A 25,804-nucleotide genomic window follows, 5' to 3' on the forward strand; every position below is an offset into this window, starting at 1 on the left:
AGTGGCTTGAATCGCTAGAATTTATCACACTATGTCTAGACTCTCTTTAACACACACTCAGTACAAACAGGTGGAGATGTACCACTTCCGACCACTACAGGTAGAGAAGTATGACCTCTGTTGACCATGGATCACAGCTGAAACATTAGTTTATACTTGAAAGGCCACAGCAGCCAGACATATGCGAATTCCAACTCTTCAGAAAACTTTGGACAAAAAAAAAATGCATTACTTACATGTATGCGTCTTCTTTGTTACTGAGATACCTAGAAGAGAAGAAACAATGACAAAGGTAAGAAAGGAGCCTGTGTGCACTTCTTAGAATGTACATCATCCCCAGTGTACTCAGAAACGCATTTTGTTCAGATGGGGATGCAGGGGCAAGATGCATCTTCATCTCACATACAGCATCACTGGATCTACCCCAGTGTAACAAAACTATTAACGATGGGGCCAGCAAGCATGGCCTACTGGCTTAAGAGGTTCTGTGGTAAAAAAAGTAGCAACACGGACAGTAATTAAACAGAGTGAGAGAAGACTTATTTTTTATTTTTTTATTTTTTAAATTAAAAAATTTTTTTTTGCATTACGTGGGCCTCTCACTGCCGCGGCCTCTCCCGTTGCGGAGCACAGGCTCCGGACGCGCAGGCTCAGCGGCCATGGCTCACGGGCCCAGCCGCTCCGCAGCATGTGGGATCCTCCCGGACCGGGGCACGAACCTGCGTCCCCTGCATCAGCAAGCGGACTCCCAACCACTACGCCACCAGGGAAGCCGGAGAAGACTTATTATTCATTTTAAATAGGGGAGACGATCATGTTTATAGGCAGAGTGGGGAAGATTTAAGGCACAAGAGTGTGATGCCAACTTACTCAGACAAGAGTGAACTGAGCCATAGAGCAATTAATGTGCTCTGGCCATTGACTTTGTGTTTACTTTTTAATGAAAATGGCTCTTCGTGCTCACATGAAGCATCACTTTTAATGGTGAGGGAAAATACATCCACAAACTGTACCTCTCTGTCTATACTTGTTAAAGTCAAAGGGGAATGACGGCTACTTCTTGGCAAATGGCAGCACAATGAACAAAAACTATATGAAAACATAAGGGGCTCATGAGTCAGCACCCTTGATACTTCTAAGATGCTTTATAGAGAGCGGGTGAAGAGTGGAACTGGGCAAGATTCTGCACATAAGACCGCAGAAAGATAACGTGAACGCACACTTCAATGCAAACAGTGCTATCGCCACTTCAGAAGTGCTCCATTTTGAATTCTGTATGCTTCATTCTTCTTGGGGGATATTCTTGAGACCAAATAGGTTCAAAATCATATAGCTCTTGAAAACATTTAGCCTGTGACTAAGAAGTGTGGTAAACCTTGTGTGTCTTTTTTTCTTTCAAGTTATTAAAATAACTATTTAACCCTCCTCTGGAAAGTAACTGTTGAAAAATTTGGCACTGTTGAAAAATTTGGCACTCAGATCAGACCTATTACTTAGCTATGGAATGTATCGGACAGGGAAGAAATCTTATGAAAATCCATGGTATAGCACAGGCAGAACAGCTCGGTGCTTTGTGACCACCTAGAGGGGTGGGATAGGGAGGGTGGGAGGGAGGGAGATGCAAGAGGGAAGAGATATGGGGACATATGTATATCTGATTCACTGTTATAAAGCAGAAACTAACACACGATCATAAAGCAATTATACTCCAATAAAGATGTTAAAAAAAAATCCATGGTAGACATAAAAAAAAAAAAAGCTAGTGCCAAAATTGTGCACCAAGACCAAAATCACACACTTGTTCCCCCACAAATTTCCACAGGACTTATTTAGGGAAGCTGAAATTACACAGCCCAACTCCAATTCTTTTTCCCCCCCTTTCTATGGAGAAAAACACAACTATTGTTTTTCATCGTGTTTGACTTGGCTTCACATGGTGAAGTTAGAAGCTTCTGCAAAGAGTCTTGAAGGCTCTCTCACATGGGAACTAACCAAAGGGTTTGAGTTTTTGAAATAAACATTTTCATGGGAAGGGAACTGCCCCCAACAGGAGCAGTGAATCAAATCTGAATACCACTTGCAACTCCAGCTCATGACACCAGCACCAATAAATGGATACTTTAGTGTTCTTTCAGCATTATGAGAGCTATATGTGTACTTTCCTTAGGAAATGATGCTTTTGGTAAAATCACTTTGAAGAGAAAGTGCTTATGCTGTCACTCCTGATTATTCAGAACCTTCACACAATTGGATTTAACACAGCCCCAAACAGACCTATCTATATTCGCTGAGTGTGGAACTATTTTCTCCTGACATCCAAAGGCCTGATGAAAATACCACTGCTTTGACTTTTCTACTTAAATTTATTATACAGTGTGATGCAGTATTCTCATCAAATATTTTCATGACGATTATAATGATAATAGATTTTGAAAATCTTTCCAGGAAAGCTGCCTGATCCTTGAGATCACAGCAGCACGGAGCTAAAACTTCTCATTTCTGTCTCCAAGAGACAGCATGACTTCTGTAAAAGCACAAACTCGACCCCTCAGTTTTGTTTAACTGCCAATTAGCGATCAGTACAGGTAATTGGGAGATATACCTACACAAGAGTTGCCAGATTTAGCAGAAACAATACAGGATCCCCAGTTACACTTAAATTTCAGACACTAGCAATTTGTTGTTTATCTGAAATTCAAATGTAACTGAGCATCCTGTATTTTATCTGGCAGCCCTAACCTATACAAATAAAATGTAAATTATATCTATCACATGCAAGGAAAAACATAACAATAAATTAATAGATACACTTCTATGGAGAAAGGCTTAAAAAACACATCCCTCTCACAAAAGCAATATTTTTTAAAGTGCATTACAACTCCTAATTATGGACACATAACTGTGCCTAATATTTTCTTTTCTTCAATGTTTTTACTTAATAGCCATTATGAAGAAAAAATTCTATTTCTCTAGGAAAAGCAAACGAACTGAAACAATGTGAACACACAAAAGACAAATTTAATGAAACAATCAGAAAATTTATTTGAATTCCCTTCCTTCTCCTCTCCTGAAAAATAACTGTGCTCACACTAATGTCTTGTGTCTCTCCTTTCTCTATAGAAGCTCCAGTTCTTCATATTAACTGACTCCACAGAAGTGGAAAAAAAAAAAAAAAAATGTCCTTCTCATTTCACAGATGGGTCAACTAAGGACAATTTAATCATCACAATAAAAAGTTTTCTGTAGAAAGTTAATATCTGATGGGAAGTGAGTCCATGGTATGTATTTAAAGCTATCTAAGGAGGTAAAAGAACTGTACTCAAAAACTATAAGACGCTGATGAAAGAAATTAAAGATGACACAAAAAGAGAAAGATACATGGTGTTCTTGGATTGGAAGAATTAATATTGTTAAAATGATCATACTACCCAAGACAATCTACAGATTCAATGTATTCCCTAACAATATACCAATGGCATTTTTCACAGAACTAGAACAAATAATTTTAAAATTTATATGGAAACACAGAAGACCCCAAATAGCCAAAACAATCTTGGGAAAGAACAATGGAACTGGAGGAACCACGCACCCTGACTTCAGAATATACTACAAAGCTACAGTAATCAAAACATTATGGTACTGGCACATAAACTGATACATAGATCAATGGAACAGAAGAGAGAGCCCAGAAATAAACCCATGCATTTATGGTCAATTCTTCTACAACAAAGGAGGCAAGAATATACAGTGGAGAAAAGATAGCCTCTTCAGTAAGTAATGCTGGGAAAACTGGATAGCTACATGTAAAAGAATGAAATTAGAACATTCTCTAACACCATATACTAAAGTAAACTCAAAATGGATTAAAGGCCTAAATGTAAGACTGGAAACCATAAAACTTCTAGAGGAAAACATAAGCAGGACACTCTTTGACATAAATTGTAGCAATATTTGTTTTGGCTCTCTCTCCTAAAGCAAAGGAAATAAAAGCAAAAATAAACAAATGGGACCTAATTAAACGTAAAAGCTTTTGCATAGCAAAGGAAACCTTCGACAAAATGAAAAGACAACCTACTGAATGGTAAAAAACATTTGCAAATGATATGACTGATAAGGGGTTAATATCCAATATAAATAAATAGCTCATACAACTCAACATCAAAAAAGCAAACAATTCAATTAAAAAATGGGCAGAAGACCTGTATAGGCATTTCTCCAAAGAGGACATGCAAATGGCCAACAGGCACATGAAAAGATGCTCAACATCACTAATCATCAGGGAAATGCACATGAAAACCACAATGAGATATCACCTCACACTGGTCAGAATGGCTATCATCAAAAAGAACACAAATAACAATTGTTGGTGAGGATACAGAGAAAAGGGAGCCCTTGAACACTGTTGGTAGGAATGTAGACTGGTGTAGCCCCTGGGGAAAACAGTATGGAGGTTTCTCAAAAAACTAAAAACAGAACTACCAAATGACCCAGAAATTCCACTCCTGGGAATATATCTGAATAAAAAACAAAAACACTAATTCAAAAAGATACGTGCACCCCAATGTTCATAGCAGCATTATTTACAATTGCCAAGATAAGGAAGAAACCTATGTTTCCATCAACAGATGAGTGGATAAAGATGTGGTGTACACACACACACACACACACACACACACACACACACATACATATATAATGGAATATTACTCAGCCATAAAAAAGAATGAAATTTTGCAGTTTGCAGCAACCTGGATGGACTTGGAGGATATTATGCTCAGTGGAATAAGTCAGACAAAGAAAGACAAATACTGTATGATAACACTTACATGTGGATATAAAAAATACAACAAAACTAGTGAATATAACAAAAAAGGAACAGAATCACAGATACAGAGAACAAACTGGTGGCTACCAGTGGAGGGGAGGGGCGAGAGGGGGAGGGGATTAAGAGGTACAAACTATTACATGTAAATAAGCTACAAGGATACATTATACAACATGGGGAATATAGTCAATATTTTATAATAATTACAAATGGAGTATAACCTTTAAAAATTGTCAATCACTATATTATACACCTGTAACTTACATAATATTATACACCAACTATACTTCAATAAAAACCAGAAAAACCCTGGTATAGATAGTGCATCTAATAAGAGTAAATATTAAAAAAAAAAAAAAAAGATTTACTCCCCAAAGCATATCAGTCAGCAGTCAGCTCTATAACTAATTTAAACCTACAGGGTCCTGTCCCCCAGCCTTAGCTAAGCCGGGAATCCCCACCAGGGCCTGGGTGAAAGAGATACTTGAGAGGTCTGTGTGCCCTGGTTTGCAACCAGCAACCATTTCTTCATCCCCCTCCTCCTTAAATGGGATGGCTGGGTCTTCCGTTTCTCTTTCTTCTCATTTCCCCAGAGGCTGCACGATTCCTGTCTTTCTCGCCATAGAGCTCATCCTTTCTGAAATCACAGCAGTCTACGCTGTCCATCTTTGTCCTCAAGTGGAAGGGGTAAGACTTATCCAAACCTAATGCTACTAGCAGTGACACTGAATCGACCATTCCGGGAGAGCTGGGTTTTCTAAAGATAAATTATGATGAGTGTTTAGGAGGCAAATAGCTCTAATTCTACCCAAAAGTGGAAAAGAATAAACTTTTTAAAGGCAGTTTTTTTTTTTCACATCTTTATTGGAGTGTAATTGCTTTATAATGGTGTGTTAGTTTCTGCTTTATAACAAAATGAATAAGTTATACATATACATATGTCCCCAAATGTCTTCCCTCTTGCGTCTCCCTCCCTCCCACCCTCCCTATCCCACCCCTCCAGGTGGTCACAAAGCACCGAGCTGATCTCCCTGTGCTATGTGGCTGCTTCCCACTAGCTATCTACCTTACGTTTGGTAGTGTATATATGTCCATGTAAAGGCAGTTTTTAAGATAACTGGATTTGGAGTCAAGTTGACCTGAACTTACATTCTTAGTCCATCCACTTTCCTACCCAAGGCTGAGAGACCTTGGGCAACTTACTTCACTTCTCTGGGCCTGAATTTCCAGGTCTCTACAATTGTATACAATCATAATAATACTCAAAAGACTGTTGTGAAAATCCATACAAAATAAGGATGTGTAAAGACCTTTACAAAGTGGGAAGTGTGATATAAATGTTAATTATTAACTTTCACAAAAGGTGGGCAATGCACACAGTCTTACTTTAACAAAGGTGAATTAGAATGTTCTACTGAAAGCTATGCCATAGCTACTCATGACTTCCTGGGTTTCACACTGACTCACAGCCCGGGATTCTGATTTTCAGACCAAGGGCTCTGACTTCAAAATTCATATCTGCTGGAGGAGAGCATAAGACAGAGAACCGAGTTTCTAAAAGCAAGTGTACTCTGTTCTAGACCCCAAACTCCCCTGGACTCGACTCTCTAAAATCAAGGGAAGATACTTGCTCACGGGCAGGTAAGCTAAGTGGGCAAAGGGCTTGGATCACCACCACCAAAGGGTGTCAAACCAAGTCCAGATGTTGTGAAGGTTTTGATATACTTCCCAATGCCTGGGAAGTGACACCAAGATCCTTCCCCAGAGATTCACAAACAGACCACTGAGCAAGAGGCATGCACGCCACAGAGACTGGGACTTCGTGGAGTTGTGGAAGAGTGATGGGTGGAACCAACTCTCTAAATGCAAAGCACTCACAAACCGTGAACCAAAAGTGACCTTGCTGGATGTTTTGGGAAAGTCACTTAACTTCTCTGGGCCTTAGTTTTCTCATCTGTAGAATGAGATAGCTGAACTACACACTTTCTTGATTTCCCTTCTAGAGCCTTGATCAATGACTCCTTGCCGTGCTTTCAAGCTAACAAACCAAACTTCCTCTAAGCAACAGGCTGCCAGATCTACTTCTCAGTGTGAAAAAAATCTAATGTAGCTCACAATCAAGAGCAAACCCCCTGAAACTTTTTTCTTTTTGCTTTTAAAAACCAAAGAAGAAAGAAGGCAGTATCCACAAAACGTTGTATAAGTAAAAGATACACTTCTTTTGGGTGATATTTTTAAATTATCTGGGCTAGAGAAAAATGGTACCTTTTGATAAAGTTGTGAGACTCATAATCTTACCCAGCCCATCATATATATATATATATATATATATATATATATATATGGAGAGCGAGAAAAGCATTCCCAGGTAATGCTTTAGAGTAATTTCCAACTTAACACTATGATAACAATTTTAAATTGACAAGTAATATCCTTAAAATGAAGAGGGAAAAATCTCCACAACGACCCTCCCCAAACTAGGACCTCTAATACAGCAAGATTCCCTGACTCTATTTAGCCGACTATGCTTCAAAGTAAAGCAAAGAAAATGTCATGAAAATACCACAAATTTATCACTGTCAGGGTATCAGCAGTTTCAGAGTTACAGTTATGGCAAGAGTAGAGCACTTGAGGGATAGAATCTGATTTTTCCAATCAGTGCCAAATCTTGGACCAATTAACTTCCTTGATGGACTTCTTATTGTCTCTTGGTTTCTAGGCAATTGTCTGGGTACCAAGTTTATTTTAACTTTTTTTTTTTGGTAAGAAATGGCATCTTTCCTCCTCCCCAGACATACCAATTACCACAATGGCATTTCCAGAGGCCCTGCATTTTGGACAAGTGCCTAGCTACAAAGATGTCCTTTTGCCACCTTGCTAATATTCAGCCTGTGTGCCTTCTCTTGTCCTCTCTCACAATTGTTGAGACAGAGATATATGCAACATGTATAAGTTCTGTGTTAGAATAAAAAACAGAAAGAAAAACAAACACAACAAAAAATATGTGAAATAACAGATACACACTACCATTATAAAAGAAATAAACAACAAAAACCTACTGTATAGCACAGGGAACTATATTCAATATCTTGTAATAACCTATAGGGGAAAAGAATCTGAAAAAGAACATATCTATATATGTATGTTTATATATATATATATATGTTTTATATATATATGTTTTATATATATATTTTAATATATATGTTTTATATATATATATATATTTGAATCACTTTGCTACACAACTGAAACTAACACATTGTAAATCAACTATACTTCAATAAAAAAATACCTAAAATAGGACACTGTGCAGTTTTTTTCTTCTTTTTGTTTTTAAATAGATCAGTGTTTCTCTATTTCAAGTGAGTGTGTGTGGCAGGGAGAAGGAGAGGTGCTGAATGATAATTAACAAAACCTGTTCTGTAATGGGCCAGCTTGTTACATGCATGTACACAAGCCCCAGAACACTAACTCTTCATTTCATTTCTAGAAAAGGAGGTCTCCAAATACGAAGGCCTTTGCAAGATTTATTCTCCCTCCTCACAAGACGCCTGCATTAAATAAGACGCCCATTATTCAAGCCGTGGTCTTGGGAGAATGGCTTAACCACTCTTGAACCTCTGTTTCCTTATCCATAAAATGGGGATAAAATTCTCAGTGCTAGGTTTATAGTAAGACTTAAATAAGGCCATTCACGTGGGACACATAGCAGAGTGTCTCTTTCCTTTTAAAGATGTTTCTAATTGCAGATATTTTGCACTGGATAAACAGAGAGCTACCCCTTGGGTGAAGACAGGCAATACCCATTAATTAGAGCCCTGCTGTTACAGAGACGGATAATCTGGTAAATAAACGTTTGAGAGCAAGGGCAGAACTTTCAGACTAAAATCTGGAAGATTAGACCCCCCTCCTGCCATAAAACCAACAAACACAGTGATAAGGTTGAGATCATCTGGGTCCACCTGTTCCCTCCTGTCCTTCTCTTTCACTTCCTCATTGTAAGGAGCTGGTAGTTAAAACAGCAATTTATATGCAGCGTAAGAACATGAGATAAGAATCAAGGCCCAGCATGTAGGCTTTTTTTTTGAATGGCTAACAATTGTTTCATAAAGAAAACCTATCACTTTGTGCTGGCCTGTGTCCCTGCTCACCCCAGTCCTGACTTGTCCCATGAGCTTGCTCTATTCCACACTGTCAAGGAGAGAATCAGTGCAGGATTCAGATCAGGAACACAGCCCGAATAGGGCCTCGCCAAACAAAATGATGTTACAAAACAATGTCCTTGTCTAGGACAAAAGAGCTATTAATGATAATCAGTACATATTATTGAAAGTGCTCCAAGTAATCTCTGGACTTTGTTTTAAAAATTCTTAATGGACACTAATGCTTAGGGTTCACTTAAAAGAGAAATAAATTATGTGCCAGGGTTGCAGGGACCAAGGACAACACTAGGAAGGCATCAAAACATTAGCAACATTACGACAATCAAACATTTTTAATTGCATTAAAAAGCCTTTAAAAGGATTGCGCTCAGCGGTTCCCCGGATCTGTCTCTTGCTTCAACAGTGTTTGGACGGAACAGACCCAGGGTCGCCCTTTCCTCCAGCTTCCGACCACCCCCCAACCTTCGGAGTCAGCAACTCAGCTATCCTCGGTCACCGGGACCAGCCAACACCATTTTTTGAGCCGAACTCCTTATTACCGATCAACCATGAGCTCCCAGATTCGTCAGAATTATTCCACCGAGGTGGAGGCCGCCGTCAACCGCCTGGTCAACATGCATCTGCGGGACTCCTACACCTACCTCTCTCTGGGCTTCTATTTCGACCGCGACGATGTGGCTCTGCAGGGCGTGGGCCACTTTTTCCGCGAATTGGCCGAAGAGAAGCACGAGAGCCCCGAGCGTCTCTTGAAAATGCAAAACCAACACGGCGGCCGCGCCCCCTTCCAGGACTTGCAGAAGCCATCTCAAGATGAGTGGGGTAAAACTCAGGACGCTATGGAAGCCGCCATTAACACGGAGAAGAACCTGAACCAGGCCCTTCTCGATCTGCATGCCCTGGCTTGTGTCCGTGCAGACCCCCACCTCTGCGACTTCCTGGAGAGCCACTTCCTAGATGAGGAGGTGAAATTCATCAAGAAGATGGGTGGGGCTTCCCTGGTGGCGCAGTGGTTGAGAGTCCGCCTGCCGATGCAGGGGAACGCGAGCTCGTGCCCTGGTCCGGGAAGATCCCACGTGCCGCGGAGCGGCTGGGCCCGTGAGCCATGGCCGCTGCGCCTGCGCGTGCGGAGCCTGTGCTCCGCAACGGGAGAGGCCGCAACAGTGAGAGGCCCGCGTACCGCAAAAAAAAAAAAAAAAAAAAAAGAAGATGGGTGACCACCTGACCAACCTCCACAGGCTGCTGGTCCCCAGGCTGGGCTGGGCGAGTATCTCTTCGAAAGGCTCACCCTCAAGCACGACTAGGACCCTCCGGAGCCCAGTGGCCTTTGAGGAGCCCCTCTGGTGTTAGGGCTTCTTCTTGAAGCCCCGCTCTGTGGCCAGTAGGCAGCTTGTTAACCACACTGGAGCCCTCTCCCAAGCCATGGACCAAATGGAAACAATAAAGCTTTTTGCAGGAAAAAAAAAAAAAAGCCTTTAAAAGTCATTTAGAAATACTAATTATGAAGATAAATTATACTTTAACGTGAGGTTTCTTTTATGTTAGATTTGAGCCTAGGTTGAGCTGTTTCGATGATAATACTTCAGCTCCTTTACCAATCGAGGTACTTTTTACAACACACACACAAAAATTAATTTTAGTTTGAAAAGTGGTTATGGGAATGAATAAGAGAAATTTTTTCTGGTTTTTGAATTTTAAAAAAATGTTTATGATTGCACTCCATCTCTAGGTCATATTTCCTGACATATGTGCCCAGAAATACCTTTTAGTTTTGGGCAGGCAGGACAGAGGTATACACTCTTTCAAGTCCTCCCTTTATCTTTGACAAAACAATTCCAAGCACAAAACATCATTCCTGGTCCCCCAGCAAAGGCAACATCAAGAGACCATCAGTCTATCCTAGAAAGAAATTTTGAGACTAAACTTATTTGGGAAACATCCACTTTCTCTTTTAGAGATGACTATTCACTGCATTATGAAAAGTCCATACCTAGGGAGGGTAATTTCTCCTCTTATGGCTTGCTGGTGCCAAATGTATGATTAGCACTAATGGACAGTAAGAATAATAAGAATCTTTGTTCTTTCACATTGATTTCCTTTTATCAAGTCTCTATCCTGAAAATGGAGTTACCCATTAGATATTACTTGGTTAACTTAACTTTGATCTTGGAGAGCTCTGGGCAGAGATGTGAACTGACAACTTACACTTCCAGCTTAGCCTTCTGAAATTGAGTAGTTTTATCTTATAAGTGAATGATCCAACTCAGGTAAAGATCAACATATTTTACCATGCTTTTCCAGGAAACGCTTTACTTATATGCCTCTGAAATCTGTTGAAATTGTCTATCTTTGCTACTAACAGGGCAGGGACGGACTTGAATGATCTGTAGGTGACATGCTTGGATGTTGTCAAACACGTGGCTCTAGCTTCAATGCCCCAAATCAAAGCTACCAGAACTGGTTGGACAAGGATGACCCAAAGATTATGGAGTTGGGGCCCCAAAGCAAGTCAGGCTTCTCATCTATTATGTCCTTGTATATGGATACTCCTCACATGTTATGTCCTTGTATACTCAACATAATCATACCTCATGGACCATGGATCCTGGTCAGCATACCAGATCAAGGCAAATAATGACTGAAGAAATGTCACCTGGTCTGCAGCCATCCCAAACCAAAGTCTGCTACTGATGTCAGAAGCATGGATAAAGCAAGGGTATACTAGTTATGGCAAAGGAGGAAACAATTCCATGGGTTCACTCGTGTGCTGAATCACCTAGAAAGGAGAGGGAATCTTTTGTAGTGGAAACAAGGGGAATTTGGCTCTAAATTTGGAGGAAATGAGCTCTACGCTCAGAACTAGGGTGAACTAAAAGCCCCAGAATCCACTGGGGTATCAAATAAGTATTTAGAAGTGGAGAGATGGCTTCAGTTATTCCGGAATGTACAGGATACCAAGGGTCTGTAAAGGTTTCTAAAAATGTCAACATTATTATCATCTTGAAGAAGAAAGACAAAAAGTCCAATTAAATCAACTATCTATAGCCTTTCCACTCTCCTCTGATGACAATTTTTGGCAATTTGTCTGGATTGACCACTGCTGGGTGACAATTCAAGAAAAGAAGGTAGTTGCCAGGGCATTTACTTTGCATTCACAGAATTTATCGAGTGTGATAATTAGATGCAGAAACTCTTCTCCCATATGAGATTTAGAGTCACGAAAACTGGATCCCAGGTCTAGCTCTGTCACTTGCCAGCTGTGTGAGTTTGGCCAGAATACTTCATCTCTCTGAGACTCAGTTTCCTCATCTCTGAAACAAGGGAAAATTTTTTTCTCCTTTCATCTGGCAATGCAAACACTGGAAATGTAGGCTTAGGAAGTAGTTATGGATGAACACCAGGCTTTCATCACAACATTGTTTCTATAAGCAACACATGAGGGGGGAAACCACTCACATGTCAACAGTAGAGGAAGAGTTAAGTAAACGATGTATGTTGACATAATGGAATACCCTACCATTATTAAAATAATGAAAACTTAATCGCGGGCTTCCCTGGTGGTGCAGTGGCTAAGAATCTGCCTGCCAATGAAGGGGACACAGGTTCAAACCCCGGTCCGGGAAGATCCCACATGCTGCGGAGCAACTAAGCCCACGTTCCACAACTACTGAGCCTGCACTCTAGAGCCTGCAAGCTACAGCTACTGAGCCCACGTGCCACAACTACTGAAGCCTGCGTGCCTAGAGCCTGTGCTCCGCAAGAAGAGAAGCCACTGCAATGAGAAGCCCATGCACCACAACGAAGAGCAGCCTCCACTCACCGCAACTAGAGAAAGCCCGCATGCAACAACAAAGACCCAACGCAGCCAAAAATAAATAAATAAAATAATTTTAAAAAATTAAAAAATCTTAGGTCTTGTAAAAAAAAAAAAAAAAAATTAAAAAATCTTAATCGCAAAGAAAGATGTCTTAAGAAAATCAAAAGACTAAAAAATATACACAAGATTAATGACATTGGTTATCTCTGAGTGGAGGAATTATGAATGATTAGTATTTTATCTTCTTTGTCTATGTTTTTTAAAATTTCTATAATAAAGCTGTACAAATAAGATTTTAACAATAAGAAAGAAAAGTCAATATTAAAATGAAATAATGAATGGAAATGTGACTTAATATTGGTTATTATCACAATCATCACCTCTCTGGGACCATTAGGAGACCCAGTTTCCTATGGCAACTACTAATTGCATTACACACTCCAGGGAACTCTATCTGAAGTCTTTAGTATATGTGTGATGGCATAGCTGGCAACTATAGGAGGGCCCCATGGTGATGGGCAATCTCATAATACAGTTGACTCTTGAACAACTCAGGGTTAAACCACATATAACTTATAGTTGGCCCTCTATAACCATGGTTCCTCCACATCCATGGGTTCAACCAACACTGGACCGTGTAGTATTGTAGTTTTTACTACTGAAAAATATCCGCCTGTAAGTGAACCTGTGCAATTCAAACCCATGTTGTTCAAGGGTCAATTGGACTTGGTAAAGTAGTAATCGAACCACCAATCAACATGCTGATGAAGGTCTGAAAAATAAGCCTTTTTGAGTTCAATGTATAATGTTCTAGAATGCAGTGAGAAACCTGGACTCTGACGTTGGACAAGCCTTGACTCCTGGGCAAACAAGTGTCCTTTAGCTACCTAACAGAGGTTTTGTTTATCCTGATGACTAAGGGTATCTGATTGTGCTGTCAGCACATTCTAGCATTCAGGTCCCCCATGGGTTTGTGGAGACCTCTGCAGAGCACGTGTGGTCTCAGACACTGATCACAAATCCCTCAAGACAAGAGTGAGCCCTTTTGTCAGTACCCCCTGAGAACTCACTGGGACTCAGAGCCATGTCATGTGAAGAGCAGGATCTTTGGAGAGAGGAGACCCAGGCTGCAAGCCCGGCTTCACCACCAACAGTGAAGTCATTTCACTTTAGGCAAGTTACTTAGCCTGAGCTGCAGTTTCAATTTCTGTGGGATGGAGGTAAGAATACCTTCTTTGTGGGGCTGTTATGGTCATCAAATGGAACACACACTGCAAAGCTGAAAGCTGTCAATGGTTCTTGAACTCCATTACCTAAGCAAGGTATCTTACAGCAATGCGTTGGAATGTCTCCACGGAGAAGGGAATGAAAAAAGGCCTATATGTCCTTGAACTGCGGCATTAAGGTGGCACTGAGCTTCGGAACAAACTATGGGTTCTTTTTGAGACTGATATATCTTGTCATAATTTGTTTGATTTCAGTTAGCACAGCCCGCCCTCCCTCTCTCCCTCTCTCTCTCTCTCTCTTCCTGCTTCTTTTAGTCTTAAGAAGATTGTAATGGCTTGAGTCACATTCCCCAAGAAGATATGTTCAAGTCCTAAGCCATGGTACCTGTGAATGTGATCTTATTTGGAAATTGGGTCTTCACAGATGCAGTCAAGATGAGGTCATATGGGATTAAGGTGGGCCTTCAATCCAGTGATCGCTCGCTGTCTTTACAAGAGAAAGGAGAGGGATATTTGGATACAGAGACACAGAAGACACAGGGAAGGTCACATGAAGATGGAGGCAGAGACTGGAGGGATGCAGCTACAGGCCAAAGAATGGTAAGGACTGCCAACAACTATCAGAAGCTAGGAGAGAAACTTCTAGAAATTCTCCCCTAGAGACTTCAGAGGGAGCACGGCCCTGCTGATTTTGGACTTTTAGCATCCAGAACTGTGACAGAATACATTTCTGCTCTTTTAAGCCACCCAGTTTGTGGCAAGTTGTTACAGCAGCCCCAGGAAATTAATACAAAGGTCCAGGAAACTTTAAGAGTTTATCTTGACAGTACTCTGGAATTTTTCAAAAACAGGATGTGGCAGTTTTCCTGCTACCCCTTCAAATCCATTCTCCCATCTTCCATGGCAGGCACATTTTATTTTATTTTATTTCATTTTATTTTTTTAAAAAATTTGGCTTTGCCATGTGGCATGTGGGATCTTAGTTCCCCGACCAGGGATCGAACCCACGCCCCCTGCATTGGGAGCGCAGAGTCTTAGCCACTGGACCACCAGGGAAGTCCCAGCAGGCACATTTTACATAGGCAGACAGAGGGCCAGTTAGAGTTTGCATTTCTCAGAGTCCCTTGGGGCTGGGTACAGCCACAACACTAGGTGGTCCCCAAGAATTGTGATCTGAAGGAGGGTGTGTAACTTCCATGTCACTTAAAAGGAAATGAAGGAAACTCCTTGCCCAGATCTCCCCTCTCTCTCTTCCCGTGGACTGGAATTTGCATGAGACCGCCATCCAGTTCCAACCATGGGGGAAGGGCCATCTTTGGAGGCAGGACCGTGGAGCTCATGAGCCAGGCTTCCCTGGCAGCCTCCACTGGCTCAAACCTCACAGGCGAGAGAAGCAAATCCCTACCCCATAGAGGCCATTGTGTTGTTGGGTCTCTTTGCTACAGCAGCTTTTAGCCTTTACCCTAACAAATACAAATGATTAGGAAGGAACTCTCGTTTACAGTTTAGAAGCACCAAATGTTAGATCTGGAAGAGTCTTAAGAAATTGTACCTCTCCCTGGATAAGGACTCAGGAACTTTAGGGCCTGAGAGCAATTAGTGATTTGTTCCAAGTCAACCGGCCAGTGAGAAGCAGGGCAGAGAATGGCGCTCAGCTCTGCAGGCTCTGAGGCCTGGCTGTGTTCAAGTCTCCCCACAATCATAGAAGACACCTCAACAGACCACCCACATCATTTGGAAGCATCACTTAAGCTAGACGGAAATCAGATCCCGTCAGCCCCTTGCTCAAACTCCTTCCATGGCTCATCAGGTCCTCCACGACCCAGCCCACCTGGGTCTCCAGCTCGTGTCCTCCTCTCTCTACCTGGCCTAGCTCACTCTTCTACACTTGGATTTCCTCTGAAGCTCTGAGCTTGCTCTGGCCCTGAGTACTTTCTGCTTATGACTCCCTCTGCCTGGTTCAATTTTCCTCCAGATTTTCCGAGTCCTCCCTCACATCCACTCCTATCTCCGCTCACAGGCCACTTCCTCTCAGGATGCTGCCCGACCAGCTCATCCAGAACTGTGTTCCCTGCCCCATTCTCTACCTTGCTTTACTTTTCACAGTTATTTCTCTTCTGACACTCTATTAAATAGTTGACGTATGTCTTTCCAACAATGTCAGCTCTTGCCGGCTGGAACTTCGTGTTCCTGATTTATCACTGAACTTTTTAGTGCTTTGAATGTACCTGGCACAAAGGATAAGCTCGAGAAAATCTGTCCAGTGAACGAGGATGGCTCCCCAAAGCTATGCGTCTAGTTTACCGATTGTGACCCCAAAGCTTAGTCCTCCAGAAATGTACAGAGAGCCCAAGGGGAATATAGGTGGTGGGCCAAGTGCTAAATGAGACGATTTAGGGGCACAGAAGGAAAGGTTTGCCCAGGTGAAGAGAAAGTGGAAGGCTCCACACAAAAAGTGAGAGGAGGGAGAACACATACCGACCCCAGTACCCACAGCAGAGGTCAGGCAATCAATAGCAAAGTTAAAATGGCCCTTTTAAACACTTCTGATAAAATCAATTTGGTCATTACCGGAGCTGAACACAGGGCACATCGGCCTCATCTGTTAGCAAGATCTTTATGATCTTGTTAACGGATCCCCGACATAGAAGCTGTAAAGGTTATAACCCAACTTGTAAAGCTAATCTCATATTGGCTCTGGGATAATAAAGAACCTACAGAAAAATTCCCACTTAGCCATATGTTATATAGCAAGAAGCAAGGGCTTGTGTGGCTTCTCACACATGGCAATTCAGAATAGTTTAACTCTCCCACTGCTGAGATGGAGAAAGCTATTTTGGAAGCACTGACTTCAGTACTCAAAGTTCTTAGATACAACAGCTTAGAGGTTGGGTTTAGCAATCTCCCTTCTATTCAAAGTGACTTAAAAATAAAAGTCAGGATACCACCACCACTGAATTATGCTGGGACCGAGAGGAAATAGCAGTTTGGCAAAAGTCTCTTTGCCAAACTTAGTTTTTTATTTTTAATTTTTAAAGATAGCTCTGTTTTATATTTGTATACCCCAGAGTTCAAATCCTTGTATTATTATTATTATTATTTGATATGTGAGTTTGGGGTCATTCTTCTTAAATTGAATAATGCATCATCATTTCTTCATTCATACCCTTCTGGACCGCATGGTCCAGGGCATGTCTATGGGGGAGTAGTACTGAAAGGGAAAACCAGTTTATGCTACACAGCAGGTTTAGAAAACACAACAAACAATCACAAAACCTTTCTGAGTGGCCTTGAAAAGGAAACAAGGGGAAATGTGAGTGCACCAGGCATTTAGTTGCTGTACTGAACGTGAAATATGTAGGAGTGATATGATACAATGTCTGAGATTTGCTTTAAAATGCTTCAGCAAAGAAAAAAGGGAATAGATAAAGCAAGTGTGACAAAATCTTGTGTTGAATCTGAGTGTTGGGTATACCTGAGTTCATTACACTGTTGCCTCCGTTTACATATGTTTGAAGTTTCCATAATAAAATAGTCCTTATTGGCTGGAAAACATTAAAAAGCGGCTCAGTCTCCCTCACACAGAGTTTGGGAGTGACTCTGCCCGTGCGTGTGAATACGCAGCAGTCATATTTCCTCAGCAGCTGAAAAAAGTGTTAGTCACTAGAGCAGGTTTGCATACTTTGTAAAGCAGATACCCGTAGAATATTTACTTATTTATTTAGTCATTCATTTTATTTTTTATATGAAAAGGAATATGTCATCGCTTTTATTCCTCCCCTTTAATTCTCATTTCCAGTGAGGTCTTAGTCTTTCCAATCATGACTTTCTCAACCATGATACACTGCAGGAACATTGGTTGATGAGGGAATACTGGAATGTGTTAAAGCCGTGTGAAGGAAGCACACAGAAGAACATAAATCAGGAGAACTGACTTTGAATCCCACCGGCCCCTCACCAGCCCTCCACCATCTTTTTACTAGAGTTTTGATGGCTCTGCCCTCTTGGACAATCTTTTGCGTGATTCCCTTTGTTCTGAGCAGCCCACATTTTGTTGGCTGGATGGAGGCCCGTAAGTGGCATATAATAGCAGCCACCCTTAAAAGTTGGCCAGCTTAACCACACAGAAACCTAAACAGAATCAGAAGTCTCTTGGTTGATGATTCCAAACAAAAACGTGAGAAATCCCAGCTACCCTCTTAAATGGTTATTTTAAGGCAAATGGCTGTCTCCAACTTGCAGTTCAGTCCCTCTGCAGGTAATTTCTTTTTCTGAATTTATTTTGTTGAAGTACAGTTGATTTATACCGTTGTGTTAATTTCTGCTGTACAGCAAAGTGTTTCATATATTTATATATATATTCTTTTCCATATTCTTTTTTGTTATGGTTTATTACAGGATATTGACTGTAGTTCCCTGTGCTATACAGTAGGACCTTGTTGTTTATCCATTCTATATATAATAGTTTGCATCTGCTATCCCCAACTCCCAATCCATCCCTCCCCCACCTCCCCTCCTCTTTGGCAACAAGAAGTCTGTTCTCTCTGTCCCTCTGCAGGTAATTTCAATTCATCATCCAGAATAGCAATCTGATCCTCATTTAAACAAGATGGAGCAATCTCCATGAGGGTTTTTTTTCCCGAGTCCTACACTTTGAAAAGCTCATTTGAAGGTTATTCAAGGGAAACTTGCAAGTTCACCATTGTAACAACCTATTCACTCTTGTACAATGGGCAGCATATTTTCACCCCATCTTCTGATTCTGTCATCTCCCTCTGTGAAGTAAGCAGTGAGGATACTGTTAAACCATTTTACAGTGAGGAAACAGTGTTGGAAAAGTGGAGGGGCATGCTCAAGGTCAACTGGCCCCTGTATGACAGAGTTGGGGCCGGAGCTCAGCCATGCAATGTTTTCAGTGGTCCTTGCAGTTACTTCCTCCCCTGGCTGAACCCTTTAAGGGCTCCTCCCATGCCCACATCAAAAACCAAAGGCACCCAGCAAACAGTACCAGAGACACACGTCTGAATCCTGGCTCCAAGAGCTGCCTGTGTTCTCCCATCAACTCCCACCAGCACTAACATTTTCACCAAAAGGCTCTCCTAGCTTTTTTTTTTTTTTTTTTTGCGGTACGTGGGCCTCTCACTGTTGTGGCCTCTCCCGTTGCGGAGCACAGGCTCCGACGCGCAGGCCCAGCGGCCATGGCTCACGGGCCCAGCCGCTCCGCGGCATCTGGGATCTTCCCGGACCGGGGCACGAACCCGTGTCCCCTGCATCGGCAGGCGGACTCTCAACCACTGCGCCACCAGGGAAGCCCTGGCTGTCCCTTCTCATTCTGTGCAGTTGGGATTTGATAAACCAGAGTTTAGATGGTTTACTGCTGCACAAGTGAGTGCCCCTTGATCTACTCCTATCTGTGAACAACACAGGAGGAGACCTGCCCAAGCCTCTGGGACACTCCTTGCTGCCAGAGGGACAGACTGGACTCCTGTGATATTATATTATGCAAACGCATGGTGATCCACTCTGCCACTCACAGCCATGTGTCCCGCCCTCTGCCCTTTCACCCACGCAACATTAAAACAGCGCTCTCAAGGCCTTTATGAATTTGGAAATCAACCCCTATCCAGGGAGGTAGCTTTAGTTACTTCTGTTTTCAAAACCGTCACTCATGTGGTCCCAGAACCAAAGGAAAGTGTGAAACTATTTGACCATCTCATAAATGGACAACAAAGGGACAATCTGATCTTTCAGCTCAAAGTAGAATTTGCTCAAGTATGAAACCTGAGACTTGCCATCTATATAACCTGGTTGACTGGATGACTGTTTTCTCCCTGCCCATGTTGTTAGGCACTGTGTTAGGTGATGGGATACAGCAAGATATCAATTGTCCCTATACTCATGGTGCTTTGGGGGAAAAGCCTACAATACGAGAGTATCGGCCCAAGCCTCAATGGGTGACCCAAATTCCATTCTGGCTATCCATTTCACATCGGCCCCATCCACGCTCCTAGATGTCATTTCTTCTCCCTAGGGAAGCCCAATTATAGCTCTTCACATCCATGAGCTTCAAGAGTAAAAAGTGTTTGGGCGGGGGGCACTGAAATGTTAATTTAGCCCAACTCTTAGCACATTCTCTTTGCATTGTTGGTCACTTGAGGGCCTGTTGACTTTTTTCGGGTCCATCAAGGAATGTATGTCCATCAAGGAATGTATGTGACAGGGATTTCTCCCTGCTTATATATTTTCCCATACAAACATCTTGATTTTTAAATTTGCATTCTAAAAGATTCTTATATATGATCTGATTATTCCAAATAATTCCTACAACTGCTGTATGATGAAGATAACTGATCTTGTTACTCTTTATTTATACAAATAAAGCCTATGGCTCAGTTTCCAAAGTAACAGAACAAATAAAACAAGCCATCTCCCTGTTGCCAATAATGGGAATGTCAATATGATATCACATGGCTTTGAACTTAGACATAAGGAACCTTTCAGACAACTCAACATCCTGCTGATTATTAATAGTTTTCCCCCAACAGTCATATTTGGTGTCACTTACTGAAGGGTACTTTAAATATGGCTATAAAAAGTACACAGATGAAGCAAATTCAGGATTTTAGTTTCAGCAAATGAAGGCTAAGTGACTAATCAGAGTGAATGTGACTCAGTCAGGAGCATTCATGGCAGAATGAATCAGCCACATACAGCAAGTCTGGCACCAAGTACTGCTTCTACGACCACCACGTCTCCGATAAAGCACGAAGCTGCGCAGAAATCCGACATCACTTCCAAGCTGACAGAAGTATTATTATTATTATATATTATGGTGAAACTCTGAGCCTCACTGTAAGTCGTCATTTGATATAGTTTTAACAATGACAGTAAAATACCGCCACAAGTGGCACTGTCAACCTTTCTATGAGGGCTACCGTTTCCTCACGGTGACATTCAAAGTACAGAGTCTCCTTCATCTAAAGGAGCTGTCCTATCCGCTCGCTAATGGGAACAATTCATTTAACCTGCACTGGAAGTACAGCCAAGGAATGGAGTAATATGTACAAGATCCAGGGGGAATCAGCTCTCCCAGCCGGCCCCTCCCGCCATTTGATTCATTGACAAGAGTTCCACTTTCTTTCCACTTAGGCTGACTTACAGAAAAAAAGACATTCCAGAAAATTAAGTTAACTATTAGCCAAATCCCCTCATGCTGCTGGCTTGGATTATATAACAATTCCCTAATTCCAGAAGCTGGGGAACAGGAGGCCCATATTTCTCTGGTTTCGCATCATTTTAATGCCCCCTTCACTCTCCCCTCCCCTCCTCTCAGCCCACCATAAGGCCACATGTGTCTCTGACAGGCTACAGAGCACGGATGCCTCATGTGTTTTAATTACGTGGGACGCTTGTGCTTTCATTGCAGTGCATCCTGGCTTTATAAAATCCTCACTTCCCAGGACTCTCACTCACTGCCTCTGACCCACTCACCAGATCACATTTGCAGAGCCAAAATTCTAGAAACAGCACCTGCAATCATTAATGTATTAAACCGCTGTTCCAAAATGACTAAACGCATTATTTCTGCTGTAGAAGAAAATGCTGAGGGGAAGCAAGAGCAAAGGTAAAAGACCTGATTTTCCTAAAATGGAGATGGCCTCGGAGGCATTTATATTCTCGAAGGATACAGTTGCGATTCTTCTGATCATTTTTAAATCAACTTAATGAGTGTGAGATGGTCCTCTCGCTAAACTGATATAATAGATAAACAATACCTGCACTTACGGTGGGCAACTGAAACTGGGAAACTGTTTTCTGAGATTCTAAAGGGTTTTTCAGGGGAGCAAAACTGAGGGTTCGACATCTGAAAGAGGCCTTATGTTCTGCCCTCGCTCTTGACTGGCTGACACAATAAAGAGGGGAAGAGATTTTTGTGCCACAATAAACGAAACACAACTCCAGCTGGTATGGATTGCTTTTTGTAGGATTTTGAGTAATGTCCATATTACAAATTTTACCTCTACTTAGGACTTCCTTAAAAGGTAACTAAATGCCAAGCCAGTTGCAATAATAAACATCTACAGAGCTACATAAACCCCAACAGACTACTTTTTCAAAAACCAAAAGCCTAAGTTAGATGCCCTTTGTTCCACACAGCTGCCCAAATGAGGCCTCCCCTCACCCCAATCTCACAAGAACAGTCAAAACCCCAAATCGGACCTTTCTGACGATCTTTTACAAAGTGAATGTTAAACGCAAACAAAGTGTCATCTAACCAGCTGTCCTCATCCTCTCAATCTACAGAGCTGTCCACATTTGCTCTTTCCTTCCTCACATCTAACTTTTCTGTTACCAAACACTAGAAACTTCAGAGCCACTCAACGCACTGCAGAATTTCTGCCAGGTCTGGATCACACCAGGCCTGCTCTTGTGTTAATGAAATCAGGCCCGCTACTCAGTACAATCTGGGGTCTACTGCAACCCTGAAGAGACAGAAATGTCTCATTTTTACACGTTCCTCCAATTTCATAACGTATTTTTGTTATTGCAAAATCCAGTGCTTTATAATAAATTTATAGGGTGCCTAGGGGGATAGCCATTCATATTATATGGCATCTCATTCACGGTTCCTCCGGGATGGAAACGCAGAGCTATACCTCTCAGTCAGCTGACAACTCTCACCTGTGAAGTTCCTGTCTGATAGGACAAATGAGACTCCTTTGGGATTCCACACACATGCAGAATATGAAAGCCGACCAAGTGAAAACGGTGCCACTCTGCTCTTGAAGTAGGATCACCCAGGTAAGCTGGAAAAAAGCTCCCGTGTTTGCAGTCATGAAATGATTACATATTTTATGGTAGAAACTGGTAGAAAGTACCAATCTTGAGTGATTTTTACATACTTGATGCTGAAATTGATGTGTCACCCCTTCCTCTTTCTTTTCAGAAGCATCAGCAGCCACAGTTATGTACCAAGGAGGGGAGAATGCCATGGGAGCAATGGCCCAGGATGCAGGCAATAATTTAAAAACAATAAAAATCCCAGCTAAGAGCTGGTTTGCTTTTGATTATTACCATGGGCCGACAATTCTAAACAATGTCAGTGGTAAAATATTCTTCCCCAGGGCCAGCCACTTCCATCACCTGCCCCTGTCTGATATGGCACTGTGAAAGCCTTCCGATATCTTTCTTAAGATCCATCATCACTTAAGACAAAAAAGTAATATATATTTACTGCAGAATATTTGGACAAATTTTTTAAAGATTTAAGGAGAGAATTAAAATCCCATTAACTCTACCACTTATTAATAACCATACCCCTTTCTGCCATTTCCTTTTGTTATTGAAAAGAATTCTACTATGAATATCCTTGTTACACAGATGTTTATTAACACGTGATTTTTTAAAAAAGTACATTCTTGATAGTTTAACTTTGAAAAAGAATTGAATATATATTAAGGCATCCTGTAGAAAGTGTTTATTGATTTATAATTCCTAGAGTACTGTATACAGACATCATCATGAAAAATAAATCTTGATAGTTGGCTAAAAAGGTATCTTCTTTTAATTTACATTTCTTTGTTTACTTATGAGATTGCTTTGTTTAACTTTGTTGACTTTTGTATTTCCTCTTTTGCTAATTGCCTGTTCATAATCTCTGCTCATTTTTGTATTACGGTAGTATTTGTCTTTTACTTACCAATTTAAAATAATTCTGCAAAGTTAATCATATGTTGCTTATTTTCTATCTAAATTTTGTTTGGGTTATTCTTTTTACATGTGCAAATTTAAGAAATTTTATTTTATTTAAGGGGATAGAATCAAATCTAGTAGGCTTTTATTTATAGTTTCTGCCTTTGTTTATATGTCTACAAAGACTCTGTCTATTCCAAAAATATATTTGCATATATTAAAAAAAATTACTTTTATGATTATATTCTTCATATTTAATTTTAAAATTCAAATGGAATTTATCTAGATATACTTTTCTTTTTTTCTTTCTTTAGCTTAGCTTGTAGATAAATTATTCCACTCCACTTCTTGAGATTTAAGTCTAAACAATACACCAGCTATCTTATGTCTTTCTTTGTTCTCCTCCCAAGTGAGGTATGTCACTGTGCCTGTCACATCAGGAAAAGAATCAGAAATATCAAAAGGCTTAGAGCCAAATTCTAGCCCAAAAGCTTTATATATAGAATTTGAGTCAGTTCACCCCTCCTGTAGAAAATGAGGCCAACATTAAGATTTGAAGCATTCATTTCTTAAATTTGTTTTTTACCAAGTAAACTTGGGCATGTTTCCTGATTTCTGTGTAAAATGCAGATTACGGGGAGAAGCAGAGAACTGTAGCACCAATTTCTAACATTTTCTATAGCAGATCCCTGGCACCATACAAAGTTTCCCTTTTATCTTTAGTATATTTCGTATTGGCCCACAATGAAAATTACTGGTGACGTTTTAATAGTTACCAATAGTTTTCCAAATAGAGCTGATTCTATAACTTAGGCCCCATGTGCTCTTGACCCAAGTTTGTTTAGATCAGAATTTTATATTCCAGAAGCTAAGAGGGCTCCATTCACTGATTTCCCACAAAGCACGTGATGTGACACTCCCGATGCAATTCCCCTAGCTGATCTGCTTTTTGTCCAGGAGGAAAGCCAGGGAGGTCAAAGAGACAGGAAGGACCTTGCAGAGAGGCCTGTCCTGTCCAGATGTGGGAACTGTGCTCATTAGGAGAAATGAGGGGGGTGGGTAGGTGGGGAAAGCATACATTTTATGAAAAAACTAGAGCATGGGAAAAATAATGTGCACCCTGGTCATCGAATGGGATATGAATAACAATTTCCCATTCTATTCAAAAGTGTCTAAAATATAACAACTCCTCCTTATTACTCCCTTTCGCCAGGTCAATTGCCAGCAAAGAGGTCATGTAGAACACGATCTTCAGCAGCACACTTTCCTTAAGGGAAAGTAAAGCCTGCAGTAAGAGAAGGGGAGCAGGGGTTTGACCTTGGTCCTGTCTCACCATAGCCCCAACACCTGACATCTTTAGTTTTGCAGAAATTGGAGGAAGCAGAGACAATGTGATGATGCTTAAGGGAAATTCTTCATTCTACTCACAGGGAACAGAAATCCAAGGGATACTTTCAACTCACTCCTTAAGGATGTGGGAATCCGGTGTAAACCAGTCATCCTCTACTTCGTGTGTGTGTGTGTGTGTGTGTGTGTGTGTGTGTGTGTGTGTGAGAGAGAGAGAGAGAGAGAGAGAGAGAGAGAGAGAGAGAGAGAGAGAGAGAGCGCGCGAGCGAGAGAGCGAGAGCGCGAGAGAAAGGGCAGCCCAGTAGATAAAGCAAGAAAAAAAAGGCAGGAATCTTTTTGCTGATATATTTCACCAGCAATAAACATTTTCCTAATATAATGCTGTATCCAAGGCATCAAGAAATTTACTTAATGAAGAAAGGCTCCTGGTTTCTCAGCCTTTATAGCTCCCCAAGTATTCCATGTTCTTAAAGAGCTCTGAGATTTCTGGTCTTCTGTTTCTTCTGCCAGGAATGCGATACCTTTTTTCTCTCCTGGGCTAATTCCCACAAAACCTCCAAGACTCAGGGCAAACTCCATTTTGCCATCAGCGTACCTTTCATCGGGCCTCTGCTCTGTTGTGCAGCTTGGTCACAGCCCACCGGCACTGGTTAAAGGATGGGCGGGACATATTTCCTTCACGAATCTATGAGCCCAGGTGCGGGTCTGCATCTGCATCCACCTCTAGGAAAGG

The 25,804-nt window shown here is 41.3% G+C and overlaps 1 protein-coding gene and 1 pseudogene across 1 annotated transcript in view; one reads left to right on the top strand and one right to left on the bottom strand.

Moving 5' to 3' along the window:
* The window catches only part of RORA (RAR related orphan receptor A), a 929,914-nt gene that overhangs the window by 185,656 nt on the left and 718,454 nt on the right, over positions 1 to 25,804 (bottom strand). Inside the window, exon 6 of the mRNA XM_073801103.1 lies at positions 237 to 266. Within this exon, the coding sequence (XP_073657204.1) occupies positions 237 to 266 (30 nt within the window). The remainder of the gene's footprint in view (positions 1 to 236; positions 267 to 25,804) is intronic.
* Positions 9,451 to 23,202, top strand: LOC101325734 (ferritin light chain pseudogene; annotated as a pseudogene).

Source organism: Tursiops truncatus, chromosome 2, assembly GCF_011762595.2.
Source record: "Tursiops truncatus isolate mTurTru1 chromosome 2, mTurTru1.mat.Y, whole genome shotgun sequence".
Lineage (NCBI taxonomy): Eukaryota > Metazoa > Chordata > Mammalia > Artiodactyla > Delphinidae > Tursiops > Tursiops truncatus.